At 39.4% G+C, this 21,115-nt stretch overlaps 1 protein-coding gene across 6 annotated transcripts in view; it reads left to right on the top strand.

Annotated features, from left to right (window-relative positions):
* The window catches only part of TRPS1 (transcriptional repressor GATA binding 1), a 210,667-nt gene that overhangs the window by 40,393 nt on the left and 149,159 nt on the right, over positions 1 to 21,115 (top strand). For 5 of the 6 annotated variants that reach the window (XM_052703611.1, XM_052703609.1, XM_052703613.1 and 2 more), the window contains 2 exons: positions 167 to 1,095; positions 14,279 to 15,408. In XM_052703611.1, the coding sequence (XP_052559571.1) occupies positions 169 to 1,095; positions 14,279 to 15,408 (2,057 nt within the window). In that variant the 5' untranslated portion in view covers positions 167 to 168. The remainder of the gene's footprint in view (positions 1 to 166; positions 1,096 to 14,278; positions 15,409 to 21,115) is intronic. The other variant, XM_052703614.1, reaches the window with a different exon arrangement.

The raw sequence follows: 21,115 nt of genomic DNA, 5'->3' as shown, positions 1-21,115 counted from the left end.
GATGCAGAGTTCCAGTTTGCTATGTAGACTAAAAGCCTGTTTGATAAAACTCTGAAAATCTGATGTATCTGTATAGCTAAGAATGCTTTAAGAAGTGTTGGACTTGCTGTGTATCTTGAATAATTCCATAGATTTTTTTTTTTTTTTTTTTGTCTCTCTATGGTAGATATGGTCCGGAAAAAGAATCCCCCTCTAAGAAACGTTGCTAGTGAAGGTGAGGTACAGACCCTTGAGTCCACAGGTACTGAAAGTGAAGAGTCTGGAAGGAAAAAAGAATTTTCCACAGAGCAGATGCAAGAAAACACTGACCAGCCTGATGCGGCAGAGTTGAATAACAAGGAGGAGCTTTGCACGCATGTCCAAGAGCCATCTTCCAGCATTAAAAAGGACTTGAAAAGCTCAGTGCTGAGTGAAAAGGCTGGCTTCAATTATGAAAGCCACAATAAGGGAGGAAATGTTCCATCCTTCCCTCATGATGAGGTGACAGACAGAAATATGCTGGCTTTCTCATCTCCAGCTGTTGGGGGAATCTGTGAGCCCTTGAAGTCTCCTCAGAAATCAGATGCAGATGACACCCAAGATGTGGTCTGTGCCCCATCAGGAGATGCAGCACAGACAAATGAGGAGCATCAGATGTCGCCAAAAGCTTCAGATGAAACAGCGCAAGTGCAAAGTGGTCAAACTGATGGCCAAGGCTCAAGCCCGGTCCCCATGGCCTCAAAAAACCCACAAGTGCCTTCAGATGGGGGTTTAAGGCTGAACAAATCTAAAGCAGATTTGTTGGTAAACGATAACCCAGATACGGCGCCTCTGTCTCCAGAGCTTCAGGACTTCAAATGCAACATCTGTGGGTATGGTTACTACGGGAACGACCCCACAGATCTCATCAAACACTTCCGCAAGTACCACCTAGGACTGCACAACCGCACCAGGCAGGATGCTGAGCTCGACACTAAAATTTTGGCTCTCCACAACATGGTGCAATTCAGCCACTCCAAAGACTTCCAGAAAGTCAACCGCACTGTGCTTTCGGGGGTGCTGCAGGACATCAATTCCCAGAGGCCTGTCTTATTAAATGGGACTTATGATGTGCAGGTTTGTATTTTTCCAGTCTCCTCTCTTCTGCTAACTGCCTTCTCAGCTGCAAAGTCAGTTGTTTGCAGAGCCTCTCCTACCTACGCAGTTGAAGTATTTTATGTAACCTGCTTAAGCCAACAGAACCATTCGGGTCTGTTTCAGCCAGAATTGCTGCAGGTCTGCTTAGCATCTTGTGCAGTGGAGGAGCAGTTGGCTTTTAGATCAGTGATATCTCAGTGTAAAGTTTTGCCATTCTGATAATCAATAGTAAAAGATCATAGTCAGCAAGCAGGCAAATTACTATTACTATTGGGAATCACATCTGAAGGATTTACTGTCGTTGAAAGAAAATGGCAAATAATAATGAATAATAACAACCAGACAGACAAAAGACAGCAGCTGGAAATTAAAAATATAATCCTAAATTATCAGCTGCTGGGAGTTGAGATTTGGCTTATTGGTTCTTTATTAAGATTAAAAAAAAAGAAATAGACAAGTCTTGGCAATGCTGTAGTTGTCTTGTGCCAGATAAACAGGATACACAATGGGTATTTAAAAAGGTTTTTAAGAGTAACAGCAATGCACGATGTCCTTCACTTCAGAGAGCGTGCCTCAGTCATTTTCTCTTGTAACTGGAGCAGTGAAAATACTGCATTTCAGATAGTGCTGCAAAAAAGAAAGAAGTGGAGTCAGAAGTTTTTTTTTCTCAGAGTTTCTACTAGTCAGTTAATATGTAATTAGTGAAGGAAAGTCTTTGGTGCGGCCTTTTTTTTTTTTTTTTTTTTTTTTTTAAACTATATCCTCCCACGACTGTGCTGAGAGATGCAGAGAGATGTGGTAGAGTACCTCAGTACTCTGGGAGCAAGGTTCAGTGCTAAGATTTGCATACAAAATGAGTTCAAATGTCCATCTAATTCCAAGAGTATGTTTGCATAGGATGTGATGTCGTAGCACTTAGCAGACAAAACACTAAGTTGTGTTTAAAAGAAATTACAGAATGTGGAAGACATTGAATAACGCTTGCAGAGGCTCAAGCTATAAGAAAGATATTTGGCAAAGCAGGTTAAGATGGTTAATACCTAACTTCAACTAAGAAGCCGAAACAGGAACACAAGTCAGGAACTTGAAGCTTATAAAATGATTTAAACTTCTGCTCTTTTTTCAGAAACTACAACTTCTTTGTGGAGCAGCAAATCAAACTAAGGTTGTTATTACACCTAAACTGCAATTTTTGAACTGCTGTCTTATTAAAAGATCACCTCTCTTGTCTTGTGTCAGACGCTCTCTCCTGTCAAACTGATTAGAAAGCAAATACGTGATATAGTTGAGGGAGGTTGAAAGTGAATAATGTCAGAATATGAAATGATGTTTTATAATTAGCAAGTAGTATGATGTTAATACCTGGATTTCCTGCTATAGTTTCAGTTTGCTGACTCCAGGGACAGCATCTTAAAGCAACTGATCCATGCTGTCAGGAAAACATTCTAACTGGAACAGCTCAGGCATACAGTGTAGAGGAATTTGAGTTTCTAAACACACTTTCATTTCCTCCAAACAATTGTTTCGTTAGGTCCTTAGTTATTTATAGGAAAGTTTATGCTTGATTAGAATGAGCTGGACACTTTTCCTATGCAGTGCTTTCAGAAATAAAACAGATGTGAGAGCTATCTCAGTTTGAGCTGATAGAAGTAGAAATAAAACAGCTGAACCTAGACTATACTTGTCTACGAAACCCTGGCAGTTAGATACTGCAAGGAAGACAAAAAGCGGTAGGAAACAGCCCAGAGATAATCTACTTAAGATCAGTCTTTTCTCAGACAAAAAACATTTTCCAAAATAGAGCAGACAGCCTATACAATGTTGGCAATTTATTTTAAAGAAAAAAATTGGATCTGGAAACTTAATTTTTAAGAGTGCTAATTTTCCCTGCCCAATTTGGGAAGAGAAGATTAAATAAGCTTTTGTGCCAAATGCCATACTTCATCACTTGCACATGCACCAGATGTTGATCCAGAACATGTCAGAAGATAAGTAACTGATTAATATTTTTATACTTTCTCCTCCCCCACTCTCGATACAGAGCTGCTTTGTGAGATTCATAAACACAGTAAAAGAACGTTTGAAAATCCCTTTTGCACCCACACATGTTTATCTTGCTACTATGTCCATTTTGGAGGGTTTTTTTCTCAGGCATCTGAATGTCTGGCATCTCCTGCAGCAGTGAAGAATTGCACTGCTTGGAGCTGCAGTTAAAACTGTTTCAAACTCCTGCACCAAGTGAGGGAATTGAACCCAAATGATCGATTCGTCTAAATTTGTATAGGTATGAGGCTAAAGGGAAATAATCTCTTTGTAGTTAACTTGAAATAGTAGTGGGCTGAACTTAAGGTCTGATTTATTGATCCTTTTGCACTTAACAAACTGTTCCGTTGTAGCTGGGGTGGAAGGTATCGATAGATTTATGGTCTCAGGCCAGGGAGCTGGGTGCAGAAGCCAGGGGATGAAGAAGAGTAACTTTGATCTGGCTCACAGCGGCCAGCTGAAGACCACCATATATGAAGATTGGCGTTAGTGAGGTGTGCATCATAGTTTGCATTCATAACAAAAGCGAAGAAACAAATACCTGCATGCAGAGCAAACCAACATGTAATATTTGTAGGCAGGGATGTGAGGGAGGTGACTCCTTTGCTAAAAATACTTTTGGTTTTAGAGCACAGAAGTAAAATCTATTGTAGAAAACTTTTTTTTTTTTTTTTTTTTTTTTTAAAGACAAATAGAACGACCTCCCCCTAAGGCATTGAATACAGGTTTTATAGGTTTTTTTGTAGTGTAGTCAGCAAAACAGTGCAGATACACATTTGGCTTCACATCACATCCAGCTACAAAAATATTGGGATTGTGTTTTGTAATACATAAGGAGGATTTAGTTGGGAACCTTGTAAATAATCCAAGATTTCTGGCCTTACTTTTATAAAGACTTGTATTTTATTTGAATATTTAATCAAACAAAATTCCATTGTCTTCTCTGAAGATGTGATTTAGGTTTGAAATTTTCAGGTTTGAAATACATATTGCACCCATTTTCTTCCTTACAGGCTTTTATTTCATTAAGTTATAATAAATTGAATAGGACTGCGTAAATTCACTGAGCTGTTTTCTGGAAGATTGACTTGCTTTCTTGTATAGATTTTAGAAAACATTTGCTAGCACATCTTTGAATTCCCAGAGAGATGTGTTTTCAGAGCTTTACTGCTGTTATCAGAATAATACATAGGTTACTCTGAAAGTAATGCTTCCTATTTATTTCCATGGAAACTACAACAGATATGAAGACCACACTCTCATTACTTGATAGATCTACAGACAGTTTTTCAACAAAGTAGCATTAGCTGTGAATTTTCTCCAGCAGTTAACAAGAGCATGCATGCCATGCTCATAAATACCTGCACAATGAGGGTGACCTCTGTTTCACAGCTACTCTGACAGAGTAATTGCTAGGAAAATATTGTCCATGCTGTCCATATTTCATTGGCCCAAACAGATGGAAGTCATGAAGTGCCAAATCCAGATTGTACTTTGGGTGTGGTGGGATGGTCCAGCCAGGATTGCTAGTGTGTGCCACTGTTTTCAAACTAGGACGGGGCCGAGCATTATTACGCTGCAAGAGAAACGTGTTGTTCTCTGGCCTGACTCTGGAAGTTTGAACCTTTTGCTTAGCCAGTGTAATGATGTAACAGAGTTGATGGTTTGTGTGGATTCTAGGAAATCTAGAAGGATCACCCCATTACTATCCCCAGACAGTGCACATCACTGTACTTACTGAGGGCTATGCCTTGAACTTTTTTTCTAATAGGGAGTTTGCATGTTGCCAATCCATGGACTGCCTTTTTAACTCTGGCTCATAGTGGTGACACCACGTTTCATCACTGATGATGATGTGATCCAGGAAATTATCACTTTCAGCCTTGTATTAGTTCAGTAAGTTCCAAGCAAGTTACATTCCTTTTTATTCCTGTGAGCATTTGTAAGATCCATCTGGCACAAATGATATTCCAACATTGCCACCATCATTTGCAACAAATTGGAGCCAACATTCAGCTCCATACACAGTTCCCTGATTGTAATCACTTCATTTGTTCATATGAGCTGGTTGAGTTGCTCTTCATTTTGTGGTGTGACAGCTGTGCGTGGCCGTCCAGAGCATGGCTTGTCTTTCATGTTACTGTCACCAGTATTAAAACACACCACCTACCACCTCCCTGTGCTTACATTCCCTATTTGGTCTCCATAAATGTTCAGCAAGCATTTATGGAAGTCAGTGGGTGCCATTCTTTCTGCATGGAAGAATTTGTTTATCTTTTCTTCATATGCACTCCTATGTCAGATGCCATTTTGTCAGCCTGCCCCTCCCTGCTGTCACGTCGCACAGCAACAAAATGAAAATTGGTGGGAAGGTTCAGCCTCTACTTTCATATCAACAAGATCCACCTCTTATGTCATTGGCCAGCGTAATGAAATAGGAGGTGTTACTTTCAGAGCATCCCTCACATTTGCAGTCAGTTCAGTGGCTCTTGCTACCTTTTCTTCACATTTAGTTAATTGATCAGTCTCTGCAGGCAGCTAGATCTTGGTGAATATTTTAGCCCACAGATGGCTTTGTGTACATACCTAAAGCAACAAACTTCAGGCCAGATCTGAAGACTCAAAGTATAATTCAGCTGACTAAGTTAACAGCTATCAAGCTGAAGAGCATCGCTTTGCTGTTGTGTGATTGACTGTGTTTGATCTTCATGACTCTCTGATGTCAAATGTGGAATAGTTTGGAGACAGGCAAGTTGCTAGCCAGTAGGCAGGAGTCTCTTTTTCCATCCCTGGATATTGTAATGATTAGTGAGTGAGAGCTTCCAACAGAAAGGCTAGAGAGGGCTGTCTTCCACATGGCTTACAGCAAAGGGGAGGACATTGTCCATTGAGGAAGAAGTGGGCTTGAATGCCCTCTGACAGAGCAAGGAAAGGAGCCTACTTTTCCTGTTTCCTGAACAAGTGTTCAAGCCATTAGGCTATTGTATAAAAGGGACCATGACCCCATTTCCCGATATGTTTTAAAAGAAAACAGCGTCCCTCAGAGAAAGGGCAAAAACGTCTGCATTCAGGTGAGGGTTTCAGATGGGTTATCCCAAAGGGGAAGTGTATTCCTGAAGCCGTGAGTAAAGGCATACTGCAGTGCTCAGCATTTCTTATGTATGACTCCAGGCAGCTTCACATTGTGCACTGCCACTGAGAGCTTCCTGCTCAGAGTGGCCCTGCTTCTCAAGCCTGTTGTCACGTTTCCCTCCTTTGGCGCTCAGTCTGAGAGCACTAAGAAGTGGTTTTTTTATACCCAGCCCTCTGACTTTGATTGTTTCATGATTTTAGATACAGGCATGCTTGTGCCTTATAAGACAAGAGAAATTTCAGAAAAGATATGAATTAATAAAAATTGTCCAGAAATTTCCTCATTGTGAGTCCTGAGAGGACAAAAAATATAGAGTGCATTACATTGGCTAATTGCTATCTCACTGACTAATAAGAGATTGGTGGCAAATTTTTTCTTTTCAAATGCTAGATATCTGATAGTATAAGAGTTGTTACATACTACTCAGTGTGATCCTGTGTCCTATATAACTGCGGCAACAATTTTTCCATAGCTACTTACAGAATGTTTGGATGTTCACCTACCAGGCTGCTCAGCATCCTACGAAGTGGCAAAAGTTCCAGTGCATGGAATACAAAGTTCATTATATTGTCTTTATAAATACATGGTGAACTTCATGTGCATACACGAAGTTATACACGTGATTTTTACTGTTCTGGAGTTTAATATATTAAATCCAGCATCTCTTCTACTCTTACATTAGAAGTAAGTGTGTGACTGGTAAAACAGCTTGGAATTGAAGTCTGGCCTAACTAGGATTCAGATGAATGAGAACCAGTGGTTTTATTACTAGTAGTTTCTGGTTTTTATCCTCTGCTCTTACGTTAGTAGTTTGATTAAATGTGAAGCTGTGAAGGTAAGACTAAAAAAGCTAGAGGTACAGGTGTAATCAGCACCACTTGTCATGTGTAAGATTTTCTCTGCTTTTTGTAGTGGGTTTGACAAACTGGGTCTTACAGATGTGGTGAAAATCCAGACAGAGGGCATTAAGTTCAGTTATTAGTTACAAAGTAATCCTTGTAGTTCAATTTTGTCTTCAAATGGACTTTCTTTAGGATGCCATGGATACATAACTGTTTGATGTGAGTAAATGAAGACATTTCTGAGAAATTCTTTTTGCTCACATGCATAAAGAAATGTATTGAAGTTTTATGTTGTTGGTCTTACCAATTTGAGCAGAATTGTCCATGAATCTGGAGTTAAATGTAAACAAACTGACCAACTGTTGCGGTATATTACATGTGCTAATTTCTTGGAATAATCTTGCAGGCAGTGCTAGAATAGACCATAGCACTGAGAACTCTCTCTGGAGAAGATGTGAGTGTTGTACCTGCAAATGTGCATAGTTGTTTGAGTCTCCCTTCTGGGTCATGATAGGCTTGGAGACTGCCTTGCACCTTGACTCATACCTCTTAAACCCAAGAGTCAGTGAGCTTTCTTAAACCATACACACGTGTGCTTTAAGAAATGGTGACAGGTGGAGAAGTAGGTGGTGGTAAAGCAAATGTATGTACATTTATATGTATGTACTTGTGGGTATTCACTAAATCTGTGACAGAGACGTACTTCTTTCAGTTGGAAGCAGTCTGCCTTCAAATGAGCATTCACATGGGCAGTTTCCTTGGAACAGCTGATGCAATGTATAATCACAGTAATCACAGCTTTCAGAGCAAAGTTGTGTGTGTATTAATATTAATTTTATGCCAGGGATATCTGGTAGTGCTGAAAACTGGTTAGTGAAGAAAGTTGGTGAGACTAGCAATGGTCATAGAGATATTTAGATATACAAACTGCTGAAGTCGCTCACAGAAATGAGAGCTAAAAATTAAAGTTGTGGGGGAAAAAAAAGAGAAGTATCTAGATTTTCTTCTAGTGTAAATCAGTCTAAGTTAGCCTCTAAGTTTGAGAGGCTGAGTGAATTTACAGTAGCCAGGGAACTTTCTGGTACTTTTATTTATTCAGAGAGAGAATAAAAAAAGTGGTGGTTTCTTTTATTTGCTAGTTGTTAGTCTGCTAGCACTGGTTAGTAAATTAAAGTCTTGATGTATTGTTCCTTTATTGTTCTTGTACATCTGATCTTCTGACCTTAAATTAAATCCTATTACTGTTCATATACAGCTGTTGTAAAAATACCCTGATCTGCAACTTAAAATTCTAATATCACAAAGCCATACTGGCTTTAATGACATCAGAATAGATATTGAGAAGAAAATACTGATTTTAAATGAATCATAGAATGGCTTAGGTTGGAAGGGACCTTAAAGATCATCAAGTTCCAACCTCCCTGCCATGTGCAGGGCTGCCACCCACCAGCTTAGGCTGCCCAGCGCCCCATCCAGCCTGGCCTTAAATGCCTTCAGGGATGGGGCATCCACAAGTCCTCTGGGCAGCTGTGCCAGCACCTCACTGGCCTCTGGGTAAAAAATTTCTTCCAAACGTCTAACTTAAATTTCCCCTCTTACTTCAAAGCCATTTCTGCTTGTTCTGTTGCTGTCAGACCATGTAAAAATTTTGTCTCCCTCCAGTGAGGTTTCCTCAGAGCCTTCTTTTCTCCAGGCTGAACAAGCCCAACTTCCTCAACTTTTCTTTATAAGATGGATACTCAGGTTCTGCGATCATCTTCTGGACCTGCTCCAATAGCTCCTCATCCTTCTGGTGCTGCAGTCCCCCCACCTGGACATGGTACTCCAGTTGGAGCCTCATTAGGGCAGAATATAGGGTAACAATCACCTCACAGAATCACAGAATCACAGAATGGCTTGGGTTGGAAGGGACTTCAAGGATGATGAATCTCCAGTGCCTCTGCCATATGCAGGGCCACCGACCTCCGCAATTAATACCAGACCAGGCTGCCCAGGGCCCATCCAGTCTGGCCTTGAACACCTCCAGGGGCATCCACAACCACCCCCCGGGCAGCCCGCTCCAGCACCCCACCACCCTCTGTGCAAAGAACCCCCCCGACATCCAACCCAAATCTTCTCTCCTTCAACTCAAAACCATTTCCCCTTGTCCCGCTCTTAACTACTCCTTCAAAGAGTTGACCTTCCTTGAGTATGACCCAATACTGTGCTTTCTTGTTTTGGTAAATAGGAATAGCCCAGAAAGCTAGAAGTTTGCCCTGAGTCTTTGCCTCACATATGCAACATAGTTCTATCTAAAGGTAAATTAATCACAGTATGGTAAATAGTTTTTGAGTGGATGTGCTCTGAAGATTATCCTATTTTACATGCAGAGAGAGAGAGTGAGAGTGAGTGAGTTCTCCGTGTTGGAGGTTAGAGAGCTGGGTGGTGTTACACAAACTTGCATGAAAGCCAGGAATCTGTTCTGGCCTGCATAACATGAAGAACTTCATAAATGTGGGATGGTTAAAATGTTCTGGATGCTGTATTGCACAAAGCAAATGCATAAACAAGAACATTAGAAAATATTTTGGGATTAGAAGATTAAGAGTAATTGGCAAAGGCAGACTGGATGGCTCAGGAGATTGGTAAGGGATCTTGAGCCTTTCACCTCCTCATTAACCAAAGAGGTAAGCCAGGTAATCAAAAAAGATGTTTTGTTATCATTTGCTGTTCCAGTGCAGATGGTTGCTGTAGTTTCAAATAATTTGCAGCAGATAGCAGGGGCCAGAGACAGCTTTTCCTGTGCAAGTAAGTCCTATGGTTGAATCTCCCGTGTGGATATAAGCTGCTGCTTTCCTAGTTTCTCCTGGTGGTATTTTCTTCATGAAGCATGTTTACAGGAGCTGGCCAGTGTTGTCTTGGTATTTTTTATGTTATTTTCTACAGTTTTTCTATTTTCTATTGTAAACAGAAAAATATTTTTAAACTCCCTTAACATAGTAAAATTCAGGACTGAACCCAAAAAGGAGGTGGGAAAAGAGAGAGGGTAGCATTTGGATCAAGGTCAGATCAAATACGAAGCAACATTTTTAAAAAAGGCAAAAGTGAAAATACTTTTCTGTGCCCAAAGACATCAATTCCATTAAATCATTGTTTTTGGTCTGTATAATTAAGGTAATACAGACATATCTGTTGGAAACATATAGTGCAATTATACTGTTGTTGAAGTACTTGCCAACACGTTGTAGAAAATATGTTTTGAAATATTGTCAATTATTATGTTATCTTTTCTTTCTGGCTCTTTTTAGAAATATGCGTGGTGTTGAGGAGGTAGCTTAATTGCATGAACACACAAGCTTCAATCCTTGCAGTAAATCTAATCTCAAACTTTTGAAATTTTACAGTTTTCCACATTAATAGATGAATTGAACAATTAGGAGTTTTGAGTTTCAGGGAGTGCTTTTGTGAAATATATTTCAGTTTAATTCCTAACTGGGGCACGACCTTGAAGATCAATTTTGGAATAATATCAGTGCAGCCATCTCAAATGCAGTAATGGAAAACCTATCTTAAATAGCCCCTTTAGTCTGTGTGATATAATAATGCCGTCTATATTCCCATAATTGGGGTGCTACAGGGTAAATGATAATCTCAAGATCTCACAAGAAAGTGACAGTGAAGGAAAGAACTAACCAGGCGTCCCCTGCCCTTATAGATATGTTGTGTATTAGATTCCCTCTAAAATCCAAATTATGACTTAGCTGTGTTTACTGAAGAAATTGTTGACTCGGAGGTGGTCTTACATTTCCAGCACAAGTTCTATCTGCATTTGTGGCTCTTAAAACTATGTGAGCTGGCACTTTGGGATTGCGGAGTTTTGGTATTGCTTTTGTTTGGCTTCTTCTGCTTTATTTTGAGGAGAAGTGTCCAGTGAAAAAAATAGAATTGTCAGGGCAAAGCAAGTGACTAGGTTTTGCTGGAATCAGAATAAAATATGAGAGTAAATACTAGGTGTAATCACTTCTGATATCACATACAAATGTGAATATTGAATTATAAACTAAACATACATATTTCATTTCCCCCTTCGTCTTTCTCCCTCTTTCGTTTTTCCTCTTCCTGGGTAAGACCAGAGGAAGCAGGAGGGTTGGACTTGATGATCTCTGGAGGTCCATTCCAACCCCTACGATTCTGCGATTCTGTGAGTTTGGTGTTCTAAGGAGTTTGGTGCCCTTACTCACGCAACTGAAAAGTCTGAAAGCCAAGCCAAGACTTGAGCAGAATGCATGAATCCACAGTTTGGCAAAAGTGTAGGCTTCATCCAGATTCAGCTGGCTAAAAGCTGAAACAGCTTCAGTTCATACCATCACTATCAAGTGCTTCTTCCAACTCGTTGTGTGGGAGCCAGTTTCTTTTCATCTTTTTACCTGATGGTCCCCAGGAAAGCTTTAAGTAGGTTTTGTTATTCATGAAAAACGTATTTTGAATGTAATAACATTAATGACCCTGTGTTGCCTTTCACGTACATGCTCTTCTCCTAGGACACATTATTTTGAATTGTGGCAGAGTAGTCACAGAAATGCCACCCCAGTAACGGGTAATCAGTTACATTCTACTGCTGTGAAAAACGTGTTGTTCCCCTCTGCTGTTGCAGTAGCTAAACCTGAATAGTATGTGAGTACTTTGTTCAGTTTTATCCTCTTCTGGTGAAGAGAAGGATGTATTAGCAAAGGACACAAATCTCCTATGTCAGCCACTAAGAAGGATTACCAGAAGCTACAAGAATGCCATGATTTACAGTCCATTGTACAAAATGCTGCACTGATAATTATTTTTCTAGCATTCATAAATAAAAGTAATTAGCAATGAGCAGCAGCAGGGATTATTGTCACTCACGATTTGCAGTTAATGTCTACTGAGTATCTGTAAAATACATTTGCTATCTGTAGGCTCTATGAATGGACAACTAAGAGTAATGAATGTATTTTCTCATTAGAACCACTTAAGGTAAAGCATTTTAGCCAGTTTTCTATGCGTGCATCAAACAAACATATGTATAACTAATTAAATGAGCAAAACCAGATCACCTTGCAACTAAAGCAGTCACTCAGAGAACTGCTGTTATTTTCTGTTTGCCGTGCATGCTTTAAATTGTCTTTCAACAACATTGAGACTTTGAACGTTGAAACAATGTGGTGGATAGAGATCTCAAGTGCCAGAGTAGTATGGAGCAAGCCCAAATTCCACTGTTGTCAACAGTTCAGACTCAGTATGGTTTTGTCTCTAGTTCTTTTTAGGCATAAAATGAATAAAACAAGGTAACTTGTGCAGTACAAATGTTCCACGGAACATTTTCAAAATCAAATTCATGACTTGTTATCGGAAGTTGAAGTCCAAGTTCAAGTAAAAATATTATCGCAGTCACATTCTAGCTATTGGGCTCTCCAGCTCTCCATTGCCTATTAAGATATGTTTCCTAAACAAACAGAAAGCAATTTTTGGTTTATTTAAGAAAAAACCTTGACCAACATATGGGAATTGTGCTTTCTTTATTAAAAAAAAGTGAATCAGAGGCTGCATAGCAGCTTATTATACACAGTTTAGCAGCTGACTGACTCACTATTTTGGTGTTCAGTTCTTATGGGACACAAAGAATAGCGTCTTATTTTCTGAGCTAAATGGCTAAAAGGCATTTATAGTACATGCGTTTAAAAATGTTTACATTTCATGCTCTGTATGTCTGAGTCTTTCCGTATGGTGTGATACTGAATGAACGGCGATCACATGCTTTCCTTGTGGCACAGCTGTTGAGGACAAGAAGAAAAATAACGACACCATTCGCCTAATGCATCACAACTGAATCCTGCAGAAATGTAGTAATACACTTACTGTTGGGAGGATGAAAATCTGACCCTTTGTGGAAATTTTATAGAAATTTTATTTTGCCTTTAAGGCATCTCTTGAATAGAAGAGTTGAGGTTGTGGTACTTGGAAGCTTCCAGCTATGTCCTCGATAGAGCAGCGTAGTCTGGCTGATGGCAAAGGAGTAGTTGGCTGTGGATTTTGGGTGTGAAGAGAAATTATTTTCTGGATACTGTACATTGCTGGCTGTTCAGGAAAATAAGTAGAGCAGTGGTGACACTGGCCAGGAGATTGTTTTTTGGCCTCCAAACCAGTTGTATGGGAGCAGCAAATCTCCCCTGATGTCACTGGGCAGGTGTGGTGCACTCCTGGGAAGGGCAGGACTGCCTGCTCTGAGAACATGCGGCACAGCAGTGTGAACTCTGCAAGCCTTGCTTCCTTCCTGCAGACCATGTTGCTCAGAGATCATGAGAGTAGTTAAGTAGACCTATCTTATTTTTTAATTAGTGATGTCATAGACTTGGGTGTGTTAAGTTTTTTCTTTGAGACATGCCATTTTTCTAGTGTATCTTTTCCATCCTTGTTTAACTAAATTGGGCTCTGTGTATGAGAAGATTTCCTTGGAGAATGTCTGCACTGAGTAATCTTTGAGAAAACCACCTTTCATTTCAGACATCAGTCGCTTTAGCTTTGTTTAAAGGCATGCTGGCAGATACTGGATACTCTTACAGAAATGTTTTTTAGAAGGATTGGTCATGCTCTGACCCAAACAGAATGACTTCACTCTTTTAAATTCAGTTTAGGATGCAATTCTCGTGGGCATTTAAGCATGAATGTCATAAAAAAAATGCAAGAGTATTGAAAGAAGAAGACTGAGAGCTCATTCTGTTCCACACCTGACAGAAACTCTCAGCTAAGTCTTCTGTAAAGAGTATAGAAATTTGGGAGCTGACTGTTGAGTCTTCTGTCAATAACATAACTTAGTGAATTAGTGAAGGAAGCTTCCTTCTCTTGGAGAAATCTGAATTCAGATCATGTTGCAGATTTGTGCCCCAGTTTCTCCAAGTGCTTAGTATTCATGTGGAATTCAGCTGTGCAAAACATAATCTTCATCAGCAGATGCTAAATACACGAGAGTATGACATTATGTTAGTGCAAGCACAGAAATGCAAATGATGGTGTCCTTGTTTAATTTTTAGGCTTATGAACTTATTGCTTTTCTTTTTCTTTTTTTTTTTTTTTCTTCATTGCTGTGTGAGTGTATCTACAGCAGTGTTAACATGACCTTATTCTTCATTCACAGGTTACTTTAGGTGGAACCTTTATTGGAATTGGGCGGAAAACTCCAGATTGCCAAGGCAACACCAAGTACTTCCGCTGCAAATTCTGCAATTTCACCTACATGGGCAACTCGTCCACTGAACTAGAGCAACACTTCCTACAGACTCACCCAAACAAAATGAAAGCAGCCCTTCCCTCCTCTGATTCTGGTAAAACTTCAGAGAAAAACTCCAATAAATCCAGTCCTACTCTTCGACCATGTGATTCTGGAGACTTGGGGAAGTGGCAAGACAGAATCACTGTAAAAGCAGGAGATGATACACCAGTTGGATATTCGGTGCCCATCAAGCCAATAGATTCCGCTAGACAAAATGGTACCGATACAACCAGTTACTACTGGTGTAAATTTTGCAGTTTCAGCTGTGAGTCGTCCAGCTCATTGAAACTATTAGAACATTACAGCAAACAGCATGGGGGAAACCAGTCAGGAAGCCATCACCCAGATATGAATGATAAGCTTTCTAGGGGATCTGTCATTAACCAGAATGATCTAGCCAAAAATGCAGATGGGGAGTTAGTGACAAAGACAGAAAAGGGTGCGAGTGTGGCAAAAAAGAAAGACTTGACTAGCAAAGGAGCAGAGGACAGCATGGTGACAAGCTACAACTGTCAGTTCTGTGACTTTAGGTACTCGAAGAGCCATGGCCCAGATGTAATAGTGGTGGGCCCACTTCTTCGTCACTATCAGCAGCTACACAACATTCATAAGTGTACCATTAAGCACTGTCAGTTCTGTCCCCGAGGCCTCTGCAGCCCAGAAAAGCACCTTGGAGAAATTACTTATCCATTTGCTTGCAGAAAAAGTAATTGTTCCCACTGTGCTCTCTTGCTTTTGCACCTGTCTCCAGGGGTGACAGGAAGCTCTAGAGTCAAACACCAGTGCCATCAGTGCTCATTCTCCACTCCTGACGTAGATGTTCTCCTGCTTCACTATGAGAATGCACATGAAGCCCAAGTGTCTGATGTCAAACCTGAAACAAATACCCTGCAAGGTGCAGATGGGCCGCTGACTCTCAAAGAGAACAAAGAACACTCATGTACCAAATGTGACTTTACCACCCAGGTGGAAGAAGAGATTTCCCGACACTACAGGTACAGTGAAGTTTAAAGTAATTACTAATAGGAATCAAGCACACAGCCACCCTAGTTCCTTATTTAAATGTCACAGATCCCCAAAACTGAGGAAGCTGGAAATGAAAATAGGAATGTGCCTAGATATAAATCTTTATAGCCAGGGTCCGATCCAACATCCACTTCGTTTTGGAAAATCTTCAGCTCAGTCTGTGGCTTTAATTATACATTCAAACCTGCGCAGTGAAGAGGGAGATTTAGGTTTGTGTATAGATGTTGAAGTTCTAGCATATTTGAGGTTTGGTCAACTATTTTCCACCCAGAGTCTGTTAGGTACTATTTTATTTTAGGCTTTTTACCAGAAAGCTGGCATCTTCATTCATTAGGGGAACACAAATGGCTTTACTTTCCAAGATAGACTGTGAATCCTTTCATGCTTTGTAACAGTGCTTCAATGTACTACCTTTTTGTAGTATTTTCCATTCCCAAGTCCAGCAATGCAATAATGAGTTTAAGAGCATTCCACTGCTGTTTTGGTGTTAGTTTCACACTGGGAGCAGACGCTCTTTTGTCTGTTGATGTCATCCTCCAAGATCCTTTTGCAGATGCTTATTTTTGTATTGCTGCTTTACAGTGTCATTCTATCTATTTTAAATGCTAATGTTCCTATTTGGAGGTGGATGCAGCCAGTCTCCTGACTCAGTCTGACACAATGTCATGATGGCAGCCAACTCCCTACTAAACTTCTTGGGCCAGTTCCTGTGCTGTTGTAAACTGGCAGTCCAGTTTATATTGGAGGAAGAGCTGGCTCCCAGACTTTTTAAAAAGCAACAGTGCTGCTGCAGAAGTGATGTGAAATATTAGAAAATCCTGCTGAATATGTTAATAGTTAAGGCTAATGCGTCAACAACAACGGAAAGGCAGTATCTGTCTCATCTAAAAGATCTTTGCATGGAAGCCAGCTAAAATGAAGACAAAAGAAGATGCATTTTCAAAGCTAAAGCTTTGTTAAAAGCTCAAGAAACCGTGCCATGTTTAATAGATTCCAAGACATCCAAAATTAACAAAGACAGACTGGGGCATGATACTTTAATAGAGATTAAAGCTGGGGGCATCCAAATGTTGCCCAACAGAGGGCTGCATTGGCAATGCATCAGGAGTCTATTTAAAAAAAAAAAAAAAAAAAAAAAAGCAGATTGCTCATCTTTAATTTGGTGGTAGGGCCCACGGAGGATTCAGGTCCCAGCATGCAATGCCCCATTTTTGATCCAAGTGGGCCTCAGGGATGTTGTGCGGATTAATTAGTTAATGTTTGTAAACTGCTTTGAAGATGAAAAGTGGTATCTAAGTTCCAAACATTATTATAGCAGCTTTGAGCTGTGCTGTAGAACTCCATAGGCAGCACTTTGTCCGCCGCTGGGGCATGGCACGATCTTTTTTTAGTGGTTAAATAACTGGAAGATTGAAATGGCTCTTTGACTGAAAAACATTTTTATTTTGCTGCAGCTGCTAATTTAAGTTTTAATGAGCACACCTAGTTAAAATCCTTTTTCCCAAGGAAAGGAGAAGCCATGACTTTGAAAACTGTAAGTCTGATACTCTTTCCATCCTGAATGCTCAGCACCACGCAAATATCTCCTGCAGTTGTCAATGGGAAGTGCTATGTGATGTGCTCTTTTGAAAATCAAGAAATGGGTTTAAGCATTTGAATCTCAACTTATTGGTCTAAAAGTAGCCTATTCTGTATAAAAACCACTTGAACAGTGTAGTTCTAAGCCTTCAATATACCACATTATCGAGTACTCTGAGGATGTTGCTTAGTCAAAGCAAAGCCTAAAATCCCCACAACTGCCAGCTTCCTTCCCTTTCTGCTAAGCTGCCCTCCCATCTCCTTTTTAATTTAAGTTTGGTTTCTTTTCGGTGTGTACTGCTGCTCTTTTTTTCCCTCTGTTCATCACCAAAGTTAGTTCAGTTTTTGGTAGATGCTCTGAAATGGCAAATACCTAGTGGATTTTACTGCTTTTATATGCCTCATTTTTCATAGTTTTTACTATACCAAACTGAAGCATAGAGAAACCTCTAATGCATTGTAGCTTCTATTTTTAGTATTATTTTTTCTTTTTTTTGACATATACTTGATGCACATTTCCTTTGCCTTTTTGTATTTTATGAAATTTTAATGAAAATTTTTACATGTATTTTATGAAATAAGGATTACTTCAGATTAATTCAGATTTTATACTGAAGAATTCATATAAAATGTGCAAACTTATTTAATGGGGAATTATGTGACATACACAGAACTGGTTTTCTCTGAGGCTTTGTCAGAGCTTTGCTTTTTTAATTGGGTTTCCTTTTGGCCATACTTAGACAATTTCACCGTGTTTGTTTAATATTTTTCTGTGTCCTAAAATTATTCTTTCCATGTATTTGCAACAGTTACAATTTGCAACAGTTAGAATTTGCAAAAGTGGTTCTTTCCATTTTTTTTCTGCCAGAATGTATGCTAACATTTAGAGCTCATTCAGTATTTTCTCGACATGATTATTTGAGAGCTGTTCAGTTAAATTTGAAGTTAATGAATCACATTGCACTTGAGTTTACTTGTATTTAAACCTCACTAAAATGTGCTTACTCAAACAAATCCCCAGAAGGTTTGTTGGCCTATATTTTCTACTGATTCTGCTACCACTCATTTTCCATTATTTCTCTGAGGTATCAGGTATTCTGTGTGTTCATTGTGAAGTTCAGGCTTTGTTTTTTTTTCAAAACTGTCTGCTGTTCCGATGAGCTAAAAGATGTCAGTACGTGTAGTTTAGATAAAAATCATATAGACTATGTGGGGAAATTTTGTATATCAGACAACTCAGCTTAGAGATTATTTTCCCGTTTGCTCCAAAATAATTGTTTTCTAATTTTTAATTTTTTCTTAAAACAAAAAAGACTTCTTGCAGATTTTTTTTTTTTAAAGTTTGGGATTTTGATTTAAGTGTGGGAAAACAGTACAGTTTCTCATTTTTGCAAAAAATATTTGTTTTTCCTTGAAAATCCTGAATGTCAAAAAAGTCTTAACAGAAAACATTTGATCAGTGCTAATGGTAATTACAAATGCTGTGCTGAATAGTGCTCTAAACTTCTTTAAAAAAGAGAATCTGGTGACTGTTATCCAGTAAACAACTACAAAAGATAGAAAGAAGTTGACTTGAGAATGAGATAAGAGCTTGGGAGTAGACTCACATTTCTAATAAACAGAAATTCTTTTTGCAAATGAAACTGATTGCAATTCTGTAGAGTGTTATGTGAAACAATATGTCCCTCTCAGAGGTGAATGGAGACGTAGGGGTATGGGTTAGGCCACAGTGAAGAATGCATGCCCCAGTGCCAGTGATGTGTGACGAGAACAGGGAAATATGGCTGCTGTCACCTTGGCACCAGCAGGCAGCAGAAGCTGGAGAAGGGCCTGGGATGTGCAGGCTGTAGAAATGTGGAGCTGTTAGGCTCCATGAGAAAGTACCAAGGGCAGATGTGTGAAATGAGGCCCAGCAGCTCCTGCTTTTTGGCAGAGCAGGAGCCTTCACTGGTCAAACTACAGCAGCAGCTGTGAGGACCTTTTCCATACTCCTAACATCTTAATTCACTGCTCTGAACTTGTTTGCTCTTGCCAGTAGCTTTTGCTCTCCTTTAATCTCAGCCTTGCTTTCTGCTCTTCCCATTCTCCTTCCCTTTCTGTCCCTCCACTGAGTTTCTTTTCTCGCTCTGTGCTCTTCTCCCCTGTATTTATTTTCCTGTCCCCTCTAGTATGAGTGCAGCACACATCCCCAAAACAGACTTTTTTACAAGCCCATTTCTTCACAAGAACTGCTCACCATTATTATATTCATAATGAAATTCAAAATGTGCAAAGAATTTGAAGTGATATGGCAGTCAGACCTTCATCCAGAATATTTTGTATGCCCTGGAGCATAGGAATGTCTTCGTATCTTCAGGTAATTAAAAAAAAAAAAATTGTTTTGTAGAGGATGGTGTTTTGCAATATTTCAGACTAGTTGTAAGTATGTCAACGAGACTTAATTCACAACTGGCTAGTGTCAGGAATATCATACATAGCCTGTTAGAAAACTCATATGAATAACAAATGTATCAAAAGAGACATGCAATCTCTTGTCTTCAGTCTTCTGCAAGGGAGAGGCCTTTCATTTTGTAGCACTCAATTCAGATATAATAGAATCGTAGAATATCTTGAATTGCAAGAGACTCATAAGGAACATTGAATCCAACTCCTGTCTCTGCACATGACCACCCAAATATCAGACATATGACTGAGAACGTTAGTCCAGACACTTCTGTTTTTCGGTACAAGTGAATGACAGAATTTTGTGAAGTTATCAGAATGTAACAGAGTAGCAAAGATTTGGCTGGAATTCCTTGATGTTTAATCTTGGTATTGGGCCATAAATGCTTTAATGTCCATGAATAATCAAGTATTTGATTTATTTGGTAGTGAAAATAATAATGCTAAGTGGCATCAATGCAGGCTATGTCATTGACGTCCCAGTGCCACATTCAAGGTGGTATCCAGCTCATAGCTTGAACCTGCTCTTAGCTTGCTGGAGTGGTTTATGAGCAAGACCATGAAGAGGAGAATGCAGTTTCCATCTTCATTTACATAATTTTCTTCCAAAGTGAGATTCTCATCACATGCCTCTCCTCTGGCTGCTGATTGGCAGTATACCAGTAAACTATATTGTACTTGATTTCAGAGTTTCAGATGATAAAAGCAGGGTTTAGTTACAAACTTCAATTTAATATCTCAGAAAGATCTTTATTGTGTACTTGGCAAATTTGAACTTTTACAGTTTTTTGCTTAGATTTGGGGAGTTTTGTGTGCAACTCCACTTGTAACCTGAGCCTTTAGAAACATTGACTTGATTTCAATTCTGGTAAAAGAAGAAATAAAAGATTGCCAACTTGTTTCCATGATTGCTACTGATTGGGTGAGGTCAAAAAAATCAGAGATGAAAACATTTTTCTTTTCATGCATTTTTCTGGTAAAGGATAAGAGTTTCTGGTTCTAAAAATGTTTTGGTTACTATTTTAATTTAGATTGTGACTTAGATTGGACATTTCCAAACTTTAACTTGCTTTATGGAGATTTTGGGTAAAACAGTATACAGGATGTGCAAAATAAGATCTATAATGGCAGTGGTAGAGAGAACCTTTTAATACATGCTACAGACATATGTGTCCTGCAATAAAAAGCCTGTTGGTTTATTACCTATGTAAATCAGTCCAAGTCATCTCGAATTTCTGTCAGAGTTTCATAGAAAAACTACAAAATGTTTTATGATTCTCCTTGAATAGATTATAATGTCTGTAAATTAACAAACCTAATTTAAGAAAAGTGATTACAGCAGGGTCTGAGCCATCCAATTCCAACTGTATCTAATACTCTGCATTTAGTTGTGGCCTTGTAAGAATGATGCTGCTCTTGGTGTTTACTGCTCCTGATCAAAACCATTTAGCAATCGTGGGGGGAAAATGAAAAAAATGGCAAGTTAGGCAGAAAAAAATGAGCTGTTTGGAGGTCTGATGTCTGTAGATGAGAGCTAAGCTAGGAGAGGGGCTAGGCATTGAAATAGCCAAGTTAAACAAGAGACACTTAGAGCTAAGTAGCCTCCTGGAAGACTGATAAACTTTCACATGGAGAACATATGGGGTTGAGCCATTA

This window comes from Tympanuchus pallidicinctus, unplaced genomic scaffold (assembly GCF_026119805.1).
Source record: "Tympanuchus pallidicinctus isolate F22 unplaced genomic scaffold, pur_lepc_1.0 scaffold5, whole genome shotgun sequence".
Classification (NCBI taxonomy): Eukaryota; Metazoa; Chordata; class Aves; order Galliformes; family Phasianidae; genus Tympanuchus; species Tympanuchus pallidicinctus.
This window is presented reverse-complemented; position numbering and strand designations above follow the sequence as displayed.